Genomic DNA, 18,055 nt, shown 5'->3' on the forward strand with positions numbered 1-18,055 from the left:
TATTAGTCTGCTTGAGGGTCCTGTCCTCAACATCTAGTTCCCAAGGATATCACAAAGGTTATGCAGACACTGGGATCAAGAAGATGATGTCAGGTTTGGAGGTCTTAAGGCTACAATGCACAATTTTTTTTTTCTATAAGAGGCAATCTACCAGGGGGAAATATTAAATCAAGGTCAGGAGCCAAAAGTAGGCAAAAAACAAAGTGATTCCATGTCTCTTTCACCGTGCCAGCACCACCATCATAATCTTCTTTTTCTCTCTTTCTTTTCTCCAGACTACCATCCACATGAACAAGAAAACAGTGATTCCCTAGATTGTGTGAAGCCCTCTTTCCCTGATATGATTCACTGTAAGTATACATATATTCTGAAAGATTATCCTTTCCCAAAGTGGATGTCTTCCAGCCAGCATGAACTTTGCTGAACTCCACACATTTGGAGAAGAGTATGCTAGATCTGTATCTCACTCGTCCTCCAGGAGCTTAAGGCAGTATGTGTACACACACACACACAAACACAGCAACCCTACTTCAATTTTCCTCATAGCAGCAAACCTATGAAATACTTTGGGCTTACAGAGTACCTGGCCTCACGTCACCCAATAAGCTTCCATGCCTGGAGGTGGACTTAAATCTGAGTCTCCTTGGTCCTGATCCAACATCTTAACTGCTATTCTGACTAGCCAGTGGCCATCTTTCATCCTCCTCTCCAGCTTCTCTTTAAGCAAGTCTTTATGGCTCTTTCCAGTCTCTGTGCTCTGACCCCATGACGATAAATCCTATTTCCCAAATACTGACAACAAAGGTCCGCATTGTTAAAGCAATGGTGTTCCCCGTAGTAACATATGGCTGCGAGAGCTGAACCATAAGGAAGGCTGAGAGAAGGAAGATCGATGCTTTTGAACTGTGGTGTTGGAGGAAAATTCTGAGAGTGCCTTGGACTGCAAGAAGATCAAACCAGTCCATCCTCCAGGAAATAAAGTCGGACTGCTCACTTGAGGGAATGATATTAAAGGCAAAACTGAAGTACTTTGGCCACATAATGAGAAGACAGGACTCTTGCAGAGTGTTGGAAAGCATTTGGCCCAGGGAGATCAGAAAAATCACACACCAGGCATTTCTATAAAAATAAATTTATTTACAGAAAGCACAAAAACATATTTACAGGCTTGTGCATTCACACACGCTCTCAGAGAGAAGACAGGGAGGAAGGCAGGTAGAAAGGAAACTGAAACTAACAAGCCCAGGCAAGCTGCCCTCCAGGCAATTTCCTTATTTGGTCATTCTTTTCACCCCCAAATTGAGGATACTTAAGTTTGACCTTCTCACCCTGCCAGAGTGATTTGTTACCATAGTAACCTTAATTTCTGTAGCAGAAAACAATATACCAACAAGGGCACCCTGGAGAAGATGCTGATGCTGGGGAGAGTGGAAGGCAACAGGAAGAGGGGCCGACCAAGGGCAAGATGGATGGATGACATTCTAGAGGTGACGGACTCGTCCCTGGGGGAGCTGGGGTTGGCAACGACCAACAGGAAGCTCTGGCGTCCAGGAAGTCCCGAAGAGTCGGAAGCGACTGAACGAATAAACAACAAAACCTACTCCACTGGTGTTGTCATATGTTTCTTGTTATTCTAAAATAGAAGAAGACACCTGACTCCCTTCAGGTGTTTGGGACTATAACACAACCCCATGCTCTTGGCCATGCTCTGCTGGAGAGAAGGGAATTGAGGACCAAAGCACCTGGAAGTGAGACTTGGTTGTCTCTTCCTATGCTAAGACAGTCTTCCACAACCTGGTGTTTGTCAGATGTAGTAGGCTACATTGCCATGTTCCACAGCCCATACACTATTTGTATATGTATCTCCTCCTACAAATTCTTGTTTGGCCCCAGAAATTTCTGCAACAGCTTTTTGTACTCATTACTAAGATAATCAGAAACAAAGTGACAAGAAACATCAAGAAGGCCCCCAACTATAAATCTTCACAGGCAGCTACAGGCAAAACCTCATTTGCACGTGCAGACTATCTCATCAGGTGGCATCATAATTTTCCTTTTAGCCTTTGATTAGGAAAAATTAAAGCATTTAACTCCAACCCCAGGGATAATGGTGTTTGCATCATAGCTGAGAAAGCAGAACACCACCAGGAAGGGAGTGGGTAGAATCCAAACCTTTTAAGGTGCTGGAATGTACTTTGCTTAATAGCCATTTTTTGCTCTCAGTTAGACTGTAAAAATCCTAAAGCGTTGCACTGTGAAAGATGTGAGTCAGCTCCACAGTATTTCAGCCGATTTCTCTCTCTGCTAAATCAATCTGCTTGCGAAATCGATGGATCCTGGAAAATGTTAACGCCAGACAGAAAAATGTGCTCCTGGAATTTTTTTTGACGTTGTCTCAAGGGGTAAAAAAACCAGAACAGGAGGAGATCAACTGCCTTTAAAACGTTAGCCTCCCAAATATGTGCAGGGCTTCCCCAGGAGAAATATTTATTTTCATTTCAGTATAATATCACAAAGAGGCAGGTCAAAGTCTCATCCAGTTTAGCACAGCGTTCCCGCAGAGGCTAACCAGATGTCCTGAGAAAAACCTGGTTTGAAGAACAGCACACACATTTTAAAAATAAATCAGTAAGAAATGGCAATGGGACACATAAATGGGACCTGCTTACATTTTCCCCAACAACTGGCATCAAGAAGCTTATACATGTAAAGTCTCAAATTTGCATATAAAGTTAAACAAATCGCATAAGTGTAAAAGTCATGGGGATCACGGTCCAATCCTTTGCTCTGTGCAAGAATCCAAATTAAAATATTCCCAACAAATATCTACCCACCCTCTGCTTGAGTTATCCAGAGAAAGGAAATCTACTATCTCTTGGGGCAATTGATTCTACTCTTGACCTTCTCTTACTGTTAAGATGTTTTTCCTAAAATTCCACCGGACATAATTTAAGAATAATTTAAGAACATTATTCTATGTGCTACATATAGACAGCAGGGGACAGGCCTTGACCCACTTCTTTGTGACACCCCTTTAGGTAGTTGAAGGGTATGATCACCACCATCCCTTCTTCTCTTCTCAAAAATAAGTACGTCCAGGTCTTTCAGTCTCTCATGGTAGTAATTCGTTTCCAGCCTCCTGATTGCCCTTTCTGTCCTCTAAACCTGTCCCAGTTTGTCTGAATCCTTCTTACAGTGTGGAACTCAGAACTGGGATTATTCAAGGTGGGGTCTGAACAGACATGTTCTGGTTTTGTTTCACCACTCCTGACAGAAGAAGGAACAAAGAAGAAGCAAGCCATCAGTATTCACTGACATACTATTTGTTTTCAGTAAGCTCCAGTGTACCATGAGATCAGATCATAGCTAACATGCTAGTTGCTTGCTTGCTTCTCCATTTCCATTCATAGCAGCTGGAATTCCATTCCTTTTTTGGCTCTTAATCATCTTCTGCATGTAGAAAATCTCCAGTCCATCCCATTCTGTGGTGTCAGGGTGCCCTAAGAAGCTTTCTTGAGAAGACAGTGTTGAGCAACTGGTCAGCAGTTCATGCAATATTTAGAAAATTAGTTGAGAAACTCATTATAGTGAGAAGGATAAATACCATTCTGGAGAACTGAAAGCTTCGGCTTGTTTTCTGCCTTTCCAATGATACTTAATGAGTAGCTTTCTGATATATTTAATTGGGTGATTTTCCTGATTCTGGTGGAACAAAGAGCTTATGAAATGAAGGGAAGAACAATGAAAAAGGAAAGAGACATAAATGCTTTTGTTTTTTTGCCTTTAAATCAGTCTTGATTCCTGGCGACTCCCTGGATTAGTCCCTGCAGTTTTCTTGGCAAGTTTTTTTGGGAAGTGGTTTGCCATTGCCTGCTTCCTAGGGCTGAGAGAGAGGGACTGGCCCAAAGTCACCCAGCCAGCTTTCACGCCTAATGCAGGACTAGAACTCACGGTCTCCTGGTTTCTAGCCAAGCACCTTAATCACTAGATCAAACTGGCTCTATTCATATGAATCTGTTCATTTTTAAATGTAGATGCTCCCTTGAATCTTTTAATTCTTTATTTCATTGTATAATATGATTGTGTTTATTATTCAGCATTTGTATCCTGTTTATTTAATGTCCTGGAAGCTGCCTTGGAAAAACTTCATTTTGAATCAGCATTCATGGTTGTAAAAGAAAGAAAGAGGCCCAAAATCTCCTTGGGAACATCCTTGGCTGCAGGTGAACCCGGGTCTTTCTGGTTCTACCCCATACATATTCCATTACATCAGACTACCTCTCCTTGTCTCTGAGTGAATGTGGATAACACAACATTCTTAGAGTTCAAGCACATTAATTTATAGTGGTGTTTGAAGGTCCCTACCTTTCGTGAAGCATGTTTCTCAGTGCTGTCCATATCCCCATCCAGGAATGGCATGGCAAAAGAGCTGAGATCCTAAGACAAACAAGACAGAAATTTATAGTATTTCATCAAAGCTTGAAAAGAGAATGCTACTCATAATTCTCAAATATCCTTAAGGTCCCAAGCCATTTGAGCAGATAAACCCAGATTTATCTAGCTTTATCTGCTCAACCCAGGGTGAGTTTATTTGAATTATATTTATAACCTCAACTCAGGGTGAGTTTATCTGAATTATATCAATACAACAATGAGTAACATTAAAGAGCATTACAACACAAGATAAAATGGTACAGGGTTGGCCACAGGGTGTGGTCCAAAGTCAAGATGGCGGCTGCAACAGGGCAATCAGGTGATAGACACAAATAATGGGTGGAGCTTTGGTCTCACCATCTTGGTCACCACCCTGACTTTTTGGACCACGCCCTTCTAGACACCCCTTATTAAGTGTTATGGGGTCATAAATCTTATCGCTTCTAACTGGCCAATAATCAAGGATGACAAGAAGTTAGTTCAACAAGGGAAAGATGGAATAATGACTTCAAAATAGTAACTAGGATGTTATCGGTAACTGATAAAAGCAGACAGTAGTGCCTGACTGTACTCTCTGTGCATACCTACTCAGATGTCCTATTGAGTCCAATGGTACTTACTCCTAAATAAGTGTATGTATAGAAATGTAGCTCATATACAGCAAGAAGTGTCTGCATGTCCACCATAAAGCCCCTACAGGAGAGAACTTTGGGGGGGCTCTTTCAGACCAAGAGATACCTTCCCAAAGGTCCTTGCTCCTGGAACCAAATCACTTTTGGCCTTAGGGGGAGCAGAAAGACTGGTGGACCGTTTTTCAAGCAACATACGTGTGAATGATCTAGTCTGCAATTCTTTTATGAGGGTTATGTTTCTCCCTATTCTCTCTCAGTCTCATGATCTTCAAAGGTCCTCGGGGTTTTACTTCCTTGTGAACAAAAGCTGAGTAAATTCAACCCACAACAGCTCTTTTCTTCCCAGAAAAGGAAGGGCAATTGCACTAAACAAGTCTTCCTCCCTCCTACCTTGGTGTCTTCTGAAATCAGTTAGAAGTAACAGTTCCTTCCTCGTTCTTCATTCTCTTTCCAGAAGGTTCTAGACTAGATGTGTCAGGAATATCATACTCAGGTTTTTCCAGCTGAAGGCCCTGCCGTATTACATTCCTAAACGAAAGAAATATCTGCATACTCTCCCAGGGCTCCTATTTCTATCTGCACACCTGCAACAACTTTAGGATTTATTTCACACCGTATCACTGCTAAGCTGCCTTTGTATCTAACTGGAGACACAAATAATCCCAGGAAGAAGATCAGTGTGGCTGCAGCTTCAAATTAAATTAAAAAGAGATGGTATTTGAGTGCCACTGCTTAATTTATTTTTATTTGCAGGAACCTGTCCTCTTGTTAAACTAATTAATGATATTTAACAAAGAAAACCAGAGGTGGAAGAGGAGGAAGAGAGAGGCCCTTACGCTGACAATAAGGCATCTTTAAGCAATGCAAGAAAAACCATACTTAGTGAGACAAAGATGCCCCAGTCATCCTCAGCTTCAAGGAAATAAACAGCAGTTGGCTTCCTGATCCTGCTAAGTGCTATTTACAGTCTCTGATTAACTTCAGTTTTTAGGGAAACATTTGCTGCTTTATATTTTTTGCATTTTTAGTAGTACAGAGGGCAGAGCTGTGGGTTTGCACTGGACTCAAATTATTCCCAGGGTTTAGGCTGTGCTTGGCCCCAGCAGGTCCTCTTCCTTGCCTAGCCTCCTATGGGGAAATCTCCCCCTGGGATTAAGGACCTCCAGTCCTCTGAAGGTGATAGCTGCCTCCTGAACGACCAAATGAAAGCTAAACGCAAAATTCAAGGTAGACTTTCAAATTTAAAAAAAGGAGGTCAGAAGCTGGGGAGCTGCCAGTCCACTGTTCTTTTCTTGCCATTCCCCACAAGAAGATCCCTTGTTCTCCATGGACTTGTGGGACTGTACTCAGAGGAACCAAGAGATGCCATTGCAAATGGGCCACAAAGAGAATCCTGCCCATCCTTCCATTCATTGTCAGAGATTCATGGAAATCAGTGGCTGTGGCTGCACAATTCACTTACCCATGGCTAACCTAACCATGATTTATTCTATTAATACAACCTTCTCTGCTTGCACAGCATACACATCTGACCATTAACCAGCCATATGGCTGGGTTTGCACAACTTGCTAAGCTAAAGTGGGTATGGTGGGTCATCTGAACCCAGCCAGCGGGCATTTGCTGGTGAAATAACGAACTTCCTTGACAATCAGAATACAGCTAGCCTCTACTCCCCCCTGATGGTAGATACCAGGAAGGACCTGGATTTCCATCCCTTCTCGATCAGCAGATTATAGCCACAACTACCAGCAGACTGTTTCAGTAGCCACTGTAGGTGGCTTTGGGGAGCAAATAACCATTGGCAACACAACGCAGCGCAGCTCTACTCAGAATTAAGTTGCATACCTGTCAATGAAGGATGCGCCTAAGGAAGTGAGTATAAAGAAGCCATTAAAAAGAAAATTTGTAACCAGAAAAACTACAGTGCTGGTGCTTTAAAAAGAGCAACCCCCATGCAGCGACATTAGCATTTTCCACATTTTTAATGCCATCTTGTGGCTGCCTGAATTTTTGCAATCCAAATACAGTAAGACCAGCGTTGAAATTCCCAACATTACAAACAAGCAAGAGAGAGAGACCCATTTAATCTAATCAGCTGCCACAGACATTTGACGCTCCAGATGCAAATATTTACGAAAGACCAGTCATAACGAACTACAGAAGCCAAAGCATTTGAGGGATGTCATTAAAAATGGTCTATGAAAGGAAAGAATTGGACAGCAATCTAGATTAGAAGAAGAGCCAGTTAGATATTGTAGGGTTCAGACCAGCAGGCATAATCTTCTGCACCACTTCTGAAACTGTTCCCCCTCCCTGCACTTGGCAAAGTTGAAGATACAACTCCTGTAATCAGGGAGCTTCTAATTAAGGTAAACAGATCATCAGATGCCTGTTTAACTTCACAGACTTATGACTGCACAACACACTGAACTTGACAACTATATCTTACACTGCACCCCAAAATCTGCTATAGCCACAGAAGTCAGAGACAGAGCTGTTGAGTTTTGCTCCAGACAGGATCACACAAGGATGGAGCCAACAGAAGTCTGGTTGACTCTATACAATTTTTTCTTTAACCAAGGCAACCAGTTCTGGACTGCCTAGGCTGAAAACCTGCAGGGAACCACTAGGGGGCAGGGGAGAGATACAGAAAACTAACTCTCTGCTGCCCTTTAGTGGTTATTTGGTTTCTTGTAACTCAGATCTGATAACTCTATATATGTTGAACATGAGGTTGTCCACTGGTATGGTTAAAAAAAAGTCAAGATGGCAATGTAATGGGCAGAAGGAATAACCTTGAGGAACAGGTGGAAGAGCTGCAACCAAGACAATGGTCAGATAAAAGAAATTTGAGTCCAGGGCAGAAATGTAGTTTGAGAAAGCGTCTCAGACTTGGCCCTCCTTAGTTTTCATGAAGATAATGTCATGAGTACTGATGGCGAGCAGGAGGGGGCCTCTATCCAGGGGGGAAAACACATGCGTAGTACTAAGGAATTAAGCAGCCATTCAAAGAGACACAGATCAGACCTGCCTTGACTTTTGGGGTTTATCTGTCTGGGTTTTTCCCACGCTTCTTCAGTTTGTTAGGATTTTCTGTCTTATGTAGCAGTAATAAACACTAGAGACCTACTCCTCGTCTCAGCGTGATTCCTGACTGTTAGGACAGATAAAGGCATGGAGAAGGGAGGCACATTCAGACTTGCAAGATTCTGTTACTGTAACCTTATAATAAAAGTAGTATTAGCATTCATGATTTTGGTTTCCTAGTCTGGTCGACCTTGAAGGGCTGACTGGCAGCCACAATGCACATAAAAACCGGGCAAAGCTTTGATCATGTCATCATGGCCACCATCTTGACTTTTTCGACCCTACCCGGTAGACACCCTTGGCTGAATGCCTTAATGGCCAGTCTAAATAGATTCTGATGTCTGTCCTGCTGGCTCAAGCACTGCTCTGGCTTTCAACTACGAGTTGATTCACACATTGCATAAAGCTATGGTTTGCTGAAGAAGTTGCAACAAAATCAGTTCATACATCATACTAAACCATCATCCATGGTTTACCAACTGCGTTGACTGGGCTCACACATTGCACAAGCCCAAACCTGACCACATTTGCCTGATTTGGTCTCTCCAGCAATCTGAAACCTTGGCTAAGTTCACACAACTTGCTTACCCTCGAGTAATTGCAGTTTATGAAATTAACCTGATTTTCTGGGTTGATTCAACATGCTGTACCATCAAATAACTTCTTGACATTAAGCCAACAATTGTCTGACTGATTGATGTCCTCTGATTTCAACCATGGCTTTTTAGAATTAGATCAAGTTTCTTTTTAAACTAAAGCGATTATCTTTTCTTAAGCAGGGAAAGACAGATGGATTTTGAGAATAAATTGGCATGGCAAATCTCCCCTTCTTATTAAACAGGCCTAAACTGGATCATCGGATAGCTTTTGCATCACAAATCCCAAAGCTGGATGATATCAAAATTCCCAGAAAAGGAGATTTTCCCCAACTTTTCCAAAAAAGGAGTTTGCTGGCTTCAGCCTCAAAGAATTTTTTTTTTAATTTGCTTGGAATTTGTATAGCTACTTGGAGGAAAATAGGAAGCTTTTCCTGACAATGCAAAGACCTTTTTTCAGTCATAAAAGGTAACGAAGCAGGACAGTGTTGGCAGTGTGGTGCCTCTTGAGGCCACAGTCCAGGACACCCCCTGTTTCCTGTTCCACCTAAGCCTTTTTTGAAAAGATTTTTTCAATTAAAAAACAATTGCAAGCCAAGAGGCATCATCTGGCATCATCTCCTTTTGCAAGAAGGCTGGGAATGCTAAGAATATTTAAATGATGGGAGGCTGCAGCAAAGGTAAGCTGGGAGGACAGAACAGAGGGAGAATTATGAGTAATATGCTGAGACAATGAAACCACAACCTACAAAGGAATGTCTGTATTTTGATATTAAAACTCAGCAGATGTTGGGCACAGTGAATCTCCTTCAGCTCTTCTGCTCTAAAGCCAGGATTCCCTTTCAGGGCCAACATGCTTCTTATGCTCCATTTAAAGTGGGCATCTCTTCAGGATGTTTTTTGCAAAAGTGACCAGTCAGGTGCCAGGCTTGGGATCCATCTAGCTTTGGACCTGATTCTGAGAGAGCCAGCAGCAAGCTGCAATGGATGCAAATCATCACATTCAGGCAAGGGAAGTTTGCCCTTTGCAGGGCTCCGTACTCCTTAAATGCTGGTTTTAATTCCAGGATATCAATCTTCAACAGGGCCATGTGCTGTTCGGTGTGGTGCATGCTGGCTGGGTGTTGAAGACCTCACATGTAAACTTGCTATGTTGGCTGGGGAATTCTGGGTGTTGAAGACTTTGCATCTTAAAGTTGCCAAGTTGGCTGGGGAACTCTGGGAGTTGAAGTCCTCACATCTTAAAGTTGGCATGGTTGAGAAACACTGTTCTAAAGAAGTTGGGTGACAGCTCCAGATACCTAAATCAGCATGTCGCCATGGTGGTTGGGGATGATTGCATTGCAATCAAACCCATCTCAAGATGTCCCTCAAGCCAATCCTATGATGGTCCATTTGAACCTGCAGAGATAGGACCCCTAGAATATTTTATGTGCATGCGTAAAGCAGGTTACACGTCAAGTGGCCCTTGTTAAATTTGGTCTGCACTCAGGGGTAGAGAATCACAAACAATTCATGAGTTAATGAATTAGGAAACCGGGTGACTTTGGACACCCATCGTCCCTGCAGATATTTCCTTGTCATCTAGCCCTGCTCTGCCCCAACTGACTTTTTTTTAAAAAAATCTTTGAATAAAAGAGTCTGTTTAATAACATTGCAAAACAAAATACCACTCCTCAGCACCACCTTTACTTCTGTGATACTGTGACGCTGGGGAATTCTGGGAGTTGAAGTCCACACATCTTAAAGTTGCTGAGCTTGAGAAACACTGGCCTAGTGAGTCCTGTGGATTTTCTTTGCTATTAAGCACCCATCTTTTACTTAGGCGTTTGCTGTGGAAAGACAACAGCCCAAGGGCAGAGAGAAAACACTAACAGGATTTTTCATGCTGCCGTATTTCTATGCGCCATAATGTAATTTCATTTCAGACTGATCTAAGATAGGAAGAAGCCGTTCCTGACACGTGACTATCTGTTTATTCGATCCTTCACACAAACATGGAGTATTCGTCACAGGGCGGACAGATGACTTTGGGGCAGGGGATTGTTCTGCGACCCCGCGGAATGAGGAAAAGGGAGGAAGGCAGCTGGGTTTGATTTTTTCACTGCAAAATCAGAGATTCATTCCTCTACCAGGCTCCAGGCATCCTCAAGGATGCCTTCGCTCCCATCCTTGCAGTCCTGGGCACTCTTGGACAACCAGGAGCTTCCATTCCAGGGGATTCAGACGGCACTTTGTTATGCCTGGAGCAGGGAACGCTCGAGAACCACAGCGTTCACGAAACTGAGCAGAAACAGGTTGGAAGTGACAGCACTGAGTGCCAGCTAAAACCTGGGAAAACGGGTCTTTGTGCCTGACCAGGTTTTGCTGCCCCATCTGCTTGGGGGTTTCCAGGATGTGGTCAAAAAAGTCAAGAGGGCAACTCTTGACAGGGCAATTGAAACTCTGCAGCATACATGCAAAGTAGGCGGAGCTTCAACAGTGCAACGAGGCCTGCCATCTTAGCTTCTTTTGGCCATACCTTTGGACGCCACCTGAATCCTGCAAGCAGCCTGTTCTCTAGAAGCAAGGACATTTCTCTTTGGGCGTTTGGCACTTCTTCCCCCAAATCCAAGGAAGGAAGGAAGGGAAGGGAAGGGAAGGGAAGGGAAGGGAAGGGAAGGGAAGGGAAGGAAGGAAGGAAGGATAGATAGATAAATGTGACATTTCCACTTTGCAGAAAAAAGTTCACAGAAAATCTCCTGGTGCACTCTCCTTGGAGATTAGAATTTGGGAAAGAAACTTTCAGAAGGAAAGGGGAAAATAATGAGGCTTTACGTTCTCTATTGCTTTCTTGGCTCTTATCACGGCTGGAGCATTCCTCTGAACAGCAGGGAGAGGCCAAATGCTCCATTAGCCAGCTTTCCAGGGAGGAGGGGTCAAAAAAGTCAAGATGGCAGCCACAACCGTGAGATCAGATTTTTTTTTTTTAGGTCCCAGACTAGGCTTTGACAGTCTGCTCTCTGCCTTTGTCGGTAAGACCTTTTTGGTGGTGGCACCATGGCCAAGGAATTAAGAATTAAGTGTGGAGTCCATGGTGCTCTCTGAGCTTGGTTGTTTGCTTGTAGACGTTATATTACCCGATTGGGTAACATCATCAGTGTTAGTGAGTGTGGGATTTGCGGCCTGTTTATATAAGGTAGCTTGCCCTGCCAGTGTTGGTAGCGGTGTGGATTTCTCCTGGGTAGTTCCTTGATTGGGGCATTGTTTTCTGCTTGAAAATTCAGCAGAAAATTGATTAGGGTGAGAGTTCGCCCCTCTTCTCCTTCACAATCTGCAATTTGCCACCCCACCCAAATCTGTGGGAAGAGCATCACAACTAAGTAATAGCACAAAACACATAACCCTGTTGATCTGAGCCAGATTCCTCGTGATTTCAGGAATATGTCTGTGTTGTTTTCTTGAGAACAGTCCAGAAGTGGTTTGTACCTTCTCCAGAGATTTGTTTTGCAATCTCCCAAACTAGCCTACAATCCTGGGATTCCCTAGTGGTCTCCCATCCAGGCACTAACCAGGCCTGACCTGGTTTTGCTTTTCAAGGTCAGCCAAATTCTACTTGGTGCTCCCAAGCAGCTGTGCAGGATGGAATCACGAGGCAGCAAGCCCACGTGCTTGGAAACATCTCTTTGTGCCTGGGTAGCTTGATACCCATCATCCTGCTCTTTGACTAGTCTTTATGACTGCTCCTCTGAACAGCTGGAATCTTCTTGGCTCTGATCTTGAAACGGGTTGGACTAGAGACTTCCTCTTCACTGTAAGGGCCTGCTGACTCCCGGCCTTCCTTTACTGGTGAATACTCTGTGGTTGCGCCCCTTGCGAAAGGCCTTGGGGCTGACTTGCTTTTTCAAAATGGTATTTGTTCTATAAAAAGAAAAACTCCCTTTCAGTTGAGTCTGACTCCTGGTGATTTACGGACACGTCCAGGGTTCTTGGCAACAACAGAGGAGGCGTTCGCTGTGGCCTGTATGTTTTTCTGTTTAAATTATAAACAACCCTTGCTTTAAAAAATAAAATAAAATAGAAAGCTGAGCTGGAAATAGGGAAGGATCCTAATGGGGTTTTTGCATTTGTTGCGGTGTTGGGTCCCCACTTGAGGAAATAAAGCAGCTGTTTCTCACCTTGTCTGTGGCTGGGGTAAGTGCTGGTCTGCCCCACGCGCCTGTTTTGGTCAGTGGGAAAGTATACACTGGAAATTAAAAGGATAAAAATGTGCACAATCTCCCCAGTGCCAACAAGCCTCATGGCTTCACTTCCGTCTCACAGCAGTTAGGGAAACAGCTGTTCTCACTGCTTGCTTCCTACGTGCTTTTTGGTTAATTGCCATCAATAATTCCCAGGAGCAAAGCGATCAGCCGTCGCAGGAGGATATTAAAGCTTCAGGATTACTGTTGCTGCTGTTGTCATTATTCATTGGCCCAGGGCATGCAGTCGCTAAATCGTGTTCAGATGTTTGGTCTGTTTTATTTCACACCAAGCGGGCAGAGGAAGACCACTGTTGTTTCTGCTTTTACTGATCAGGCCGTGGAGGCTGGGGAAAAGCAATTAGGCCTTGGGTCCAGCTTGCTCAGAAACTATCATTTATCATGTACTGAAGGGCTCAGCAACCGTAATATTTTAAGCAGGGAAACAAACAAATCACGGCACTAAAATCTTTATTTCTCTGTTTTATTGCTGGCAGATGAACCAAGAACCAGGAAATGGGAGCTGAAGCCATAAAGCAGTGTTTCTCAACCTTGGCAACTTTAAGCTGTGTGGACTTCAACTCCCAGCTGGGCGGGCTGGGGAATTCTGGGAGTTGAAGTCCACACAGCTTAAAGTTGCCAAGGTTGAGAAACACTGGAATAAAGGGACTTCAGGCATCAGTGCAATAACCGTGGATTTTCTGTAGATGCTGAAGCTTAGCATAAATATTCCTGGGTAGTCATTGGATGGGAGACCACAAGGAAATCCTGGGATTGTAGGCTAGTTGTGAAATAATAATAGTAACAATAATAACAATAATAATACAATCCAGAAGCAGAAGGTGAGCCAAATCAGTGTGCGACTTGGCCAGATCAGCTTATGCCTGCTTCAAAACTTATTCAGAAATACTTTGGGTCTCATGTAAGCACAGCGATTCATTTTGCTTGTATTAATTGAACACTAGAGAGCCAGTTTGGCGTAGCAGTTAAGGCACCGGGCTAGAAACCGGGAGACCGTGAGTTCTAGTCCTGCCTTAGGCACAAAGCCAGCTGGGTGACCTTGGGCCAGTCACTCTCTCTCAGCCCTAGGAAGGAGGCAATGGCAAACCACTTCTGAAAAACCTCCAGCAGTCTCTGAGAATCGGACATGATTGAATGGATTTTAAAAAAATTGAACATTAAAAATACTTAAAGAAGAAAATTAAACAATGCAGAATCTTGCGAGGAAAGGGGAGACCCCTCTCAGTTTGCAGTTAACTCTTGTTGACTTTAGATCTGGAACGTAAAGCCTACTCCACAGGGCTACTTCTCAATTCCACTAAAAGAAGGGCCCAAGTTTCTTCCTGGAGGAGATGCAAAGTCATGGCAAGGGCAGAAGAAGAAAAAGCCCACATCCCATCCAATATGCTTAGGCTGCAAGAAATTTCCAGTCCCTGGGATTTTACTCAGTACACAACCATTAATCAGTTGCATAACTCAGCATCCATTTCTAATGAGGAACAACAGACCCCAAATCTCCGTCTTCGTAACACAGAAACAAAACCAAAAATAGCCTTTAAAAAAAAACAGCAATTGAAGAAATGTCTCCGCCCAACTGCATGTTGTTGCAATATTGTCCTGTGCATTGTGGTCAATACTGAAACTGCCAAAAGTTTGGCCACCCGGTCCTTCTGGCCTCAAGATCATTAAAGTAAGGGAAATGGCAGAATATTCCCCTTCCCCCCCAAAAAAGTAGAAGGGAAAACTTACAGAGAAATCCACCACTGATTTCTTTTCAAGAAAAGATCAAGGTTCCCCCCACGTTTCCCCAAAATGGAACTCATCACTGCTGGACTTAAGATAGAACATTTTCCCAACAAGACTGCTACAAGATTTATTGATCACCAGCAAATCTTGGCTATTCATCTGTGGGGTCAGAATCTCCAGAGGCTTCCTCAAAACCAATTGGCATGCCCTGACCATGGCTAAAATAAAATTATCCATCCATTAGGAAGTAGATAATACAGTCAGAGGCACATTCCAGTGAAAGGAGATGATGCATCAGCCTTTCACGCAGACATCAGCCTTTGAATTGGAAATCTGCTTTCCTACTGATTATATCACTCAACTTGACAGACAGCGGGAACGTCCTTTCTAACTAGCATCTTCAGAAACACCCCAAAAAGGCTCTAGTCACCTCTGAGGATAAAGTTGGGGTTTTAAACAGCAGCTCCTGTGTCGTAAAACTCTTTTCCCAAGGAGGCTGTCCGTTTACTAAATGAGTTTAAACTCCTTCCAGTGCAAAAGCCCTTCATTTATTTTGGATCATTTTTCAAATCACCACTCTACCCTATTTGACGCAACGCATGCCCCATCTCTTTTCAGCAGCACAGCCATGTTAAATGATTCATGCAAACATTTCAAAGGCTCTTCTGGAACCTTACAGCAGAAATTTCGGCTGCTGGTGGGGTATGATTCTTGGTTGCGCCAGCCAGCATGGTCAATGGCAAGGGATACTGGGAGTTGTAGTTCAGCCATATTTGGAAGGCCACAGCTTCCCCCTTCTCCCCACCCCCAAGACTAACAGATATAAGAAAACAAAGGCGATGCCTGGATCACTCAGAATTCCCACTGCCTCCAGCCAGCTCTTTGTCCAGCATTGCTGGAGGTCCAAATTCAGTGTCAGTTTACAAACAAAAACTTCTGAGACCATCAAAATTCTTGCTTATTTTTGGCTGGTGCAGTTTTTCCTTCCCCCTCCCTAGGCCATCAGCAGAGCATCTTTGGAGTGGAACTGCAAGTGCCGGACTATGAGCGTTCAAGTACTATCAGTCTGTCTCCAACAGTGCTCACAGATGGTCCGGGAAGCTGATGAGCAGAACAAATTGGAAAAAGTCATATCCCATCACTTTCCCCCATTATGCTTCTCTGTGTGCGCGCGGACATAATTTCCATTTCAAAAGCAAACAAAATCCACCTTCCCCCCGATGGCGTTCTAATTTCACCCACGCATGACAAATGTTCCAATAATGAATCAAGGGAGGCACTGTTTTCACTGGCTGATATAATTTTTCCTACATACAATCCTTTTTTTTTTTTTGCAATTGCCAAACTTTACAATTGCCAGCTCAGCTCCTCATAAAATATTTGCTGACTTCCATTCCTATGGCTTTCTTTCCACTGTTATCTTGGAGAGAAAGGGAGAAACTCAGCTGTGGCCTACATGGACACTTCTTTATTATTTTCTTGGCCACGGTATAAAAGTGGCTTCTCCCTGCCTTCTGGGATTTTTTTTTTAACTTCCTAGTCTCGACTAGAGCTTGGATTTCCAAGTGGTGCTCCTTCCAACACTAACAGCATAGCTTTTTTGCTATCTGCCTAGATCAGCTAAGTGCTGCCACCTGCTGTTCAGCTAAGTGCAGAGCCAGCCTGTAGCTGCCACGATGGACAGCCACTGATATAACCTTGATTTAAAAACACAAGGTCGTTATCAGAACTTGGGACAAGGGACCCATAAAGCTGTGCTCCCACTCCTCCAATGTTCAGGATGTAGTCTTTAAACTAAGGTCAAGCCAAACAGTTTGTGTAGTTTGCGAGCCAGATCATAGGTACCTCTGTTCTGCAGTACTGCTTTCTATATACCAGTGTTTCTCAACCTTGGGAGCTTTAAGATGTGTGGACTTCAACTCCCAGAATTCATGCTGGCTGGGGAATTCTGGGAGTTTAAGTCCACACATCTTAAAGCTCCCAAGGTTGAGAAACACTGGTATATACAATGCTGCTTCAAATAAAGCTGCAGCATAGCAAGGGAGGAAAAAGTCTATTTAATTGCCTGCCTCGCTCTGCTGAACAGAGGGAAACGAGCTATCTTTGTTGGAGAGACGCTTTTCAGTAATCAAATCCAGAACAGAGGCAGCATGGCTTGAAAGGATGTGTGACAAACATCACAGTTTGTTCAGAATTTATTCTGTTTCTTTTGAAGAGCCACAGTTAGGCGGTATTTTCCGCGATAAAAAAAAAGGAATTGCAGGACAAGATTGCCCGTCCTGACGAGACGAAGGAAGTTTTAAAGCTTTTCAAGGCCTTTAGATCTAATCCCCTCTCTGTGCAAAACAGGGTGTGGTCAAAAAAGTCAAGATGGCGTCCATGACGTGGCGGTGGAAGTTCTGCTGATTATTTACAGGCACTGTGCACATAGTTGATCACCCCATCTTGACTTTTTTGACCACATCCCGCGGATGCCCCTGCTTTGCCAAGTGATGGTTATCCCATTGATCAAGGCTGAAGTATTAGGAAGAAATTAATGATTAGCAGCTTTCCAGGATTAGCACATTGTTCATTTTTCCTCCCAAAGATGGGGAAGAATTAGATACCAATTTCCTGTCATTTTTTTGTTCTCTTCAAGCACTCTTAATATGGCAAAATTAAAAGCGGAAAGATATTGAATGACGTTAGTAGTTAAAACAGTTCAACCACCCCAATATTTCTCTTCCCATGAAGGGGTTTAATGGATACAGGACTTGGGCAGTGCAACACACTCCACCCAAACCAACCAAACCACTTTCCTATTTACCATATCATTTGAATTCAGCACCTGTGGTTTATAAACCATGATTTATGGCTTAGCTTCTTTCTACCTAGACAAACTACAGTTCATTTTATATGCCCCTGGTAAGCAAAATGGCTTAGCAAGGAGCATGAATCGGGTCTATTTATTCCTAATCCTGAGTCTGGCTCAATAAGGAACAGGAATAGGGACAGAACTGCGATATGGAGGATTTTACTTACAATTAGAAAAGATCTTTGCTGAATGGAACTTATTCAGGAATAGACCTGCTAGAGGTCTGAGTTCAAATGGTGCCTTTTGTGATCAACAGAAGCATATGGAGTCCTTCCCTGAATTCCTATCTTAATTTCACTACAGACCCCCAGGAATGGGGGACCTCTGCTCTTCCAGAACTGCAAACCCTAGTACTAAAATTCAAGGAGCACAGTGAAAAAATGGGACCAAAATTAAATATAAAGAAGACCAAACTAAGGACAACAGGTAGAACAACCAGCCTTAGAATTGGCAATAAAGATATAAAAGTGTTGGAGAGCTTCTGC

At 43.3% G+C, this 18,055-nt stretch overlaps 1 protein-coding gene across 3 annotated transcripts in view; it reads right to left on the minus strand.

Annotated features, from left to right (window-relative positions):
* PRKAG2 (protein kinase AMP-activated non-catalytic subunit gamma 2) overlaps positions 1–18,055 on the minus strand; it is a 160,451-nt gene that overhangs the window by 103,866 nt on the left and 38,530 nt on the right. For 2 of the 3 annotated variants that reach the window (XR_010067926.1, XM_063303360.1), the window contains exon 2: positions 4,366–4,437. The exons of the other annotated variant lie outside the window; for it this stretch is intronic. Coding sequence is in view for 1 of the 2 variants with exons in the window: in XM_063303360.1 (XP_063159430.1) it covers positions 4,366–4,437 (72 nt within the window). In the remaining variant the exon portion in view is untranslated. The remainder of the gene's footprint in view (positions 1–4,365; positions 4,438–18,055) is intronic. 3 annotated transcript variants of the gene reach the window in all.

This window comes from Candoia aspera, chromosome 4 (genome assembly GCF_035149785.1).
Source record: "Candoia aspera isolate rCanAsp1 chromosome 4, rCanAsp1.hap2, whole genome shotgun sequence".
Taxonomy (NCBI): domain Eukaryota; kingdom Metazoa; phylum Chordata; class Lepidosauria; order Squamata; family Boidae; genus Candoia; species Candoia aspera.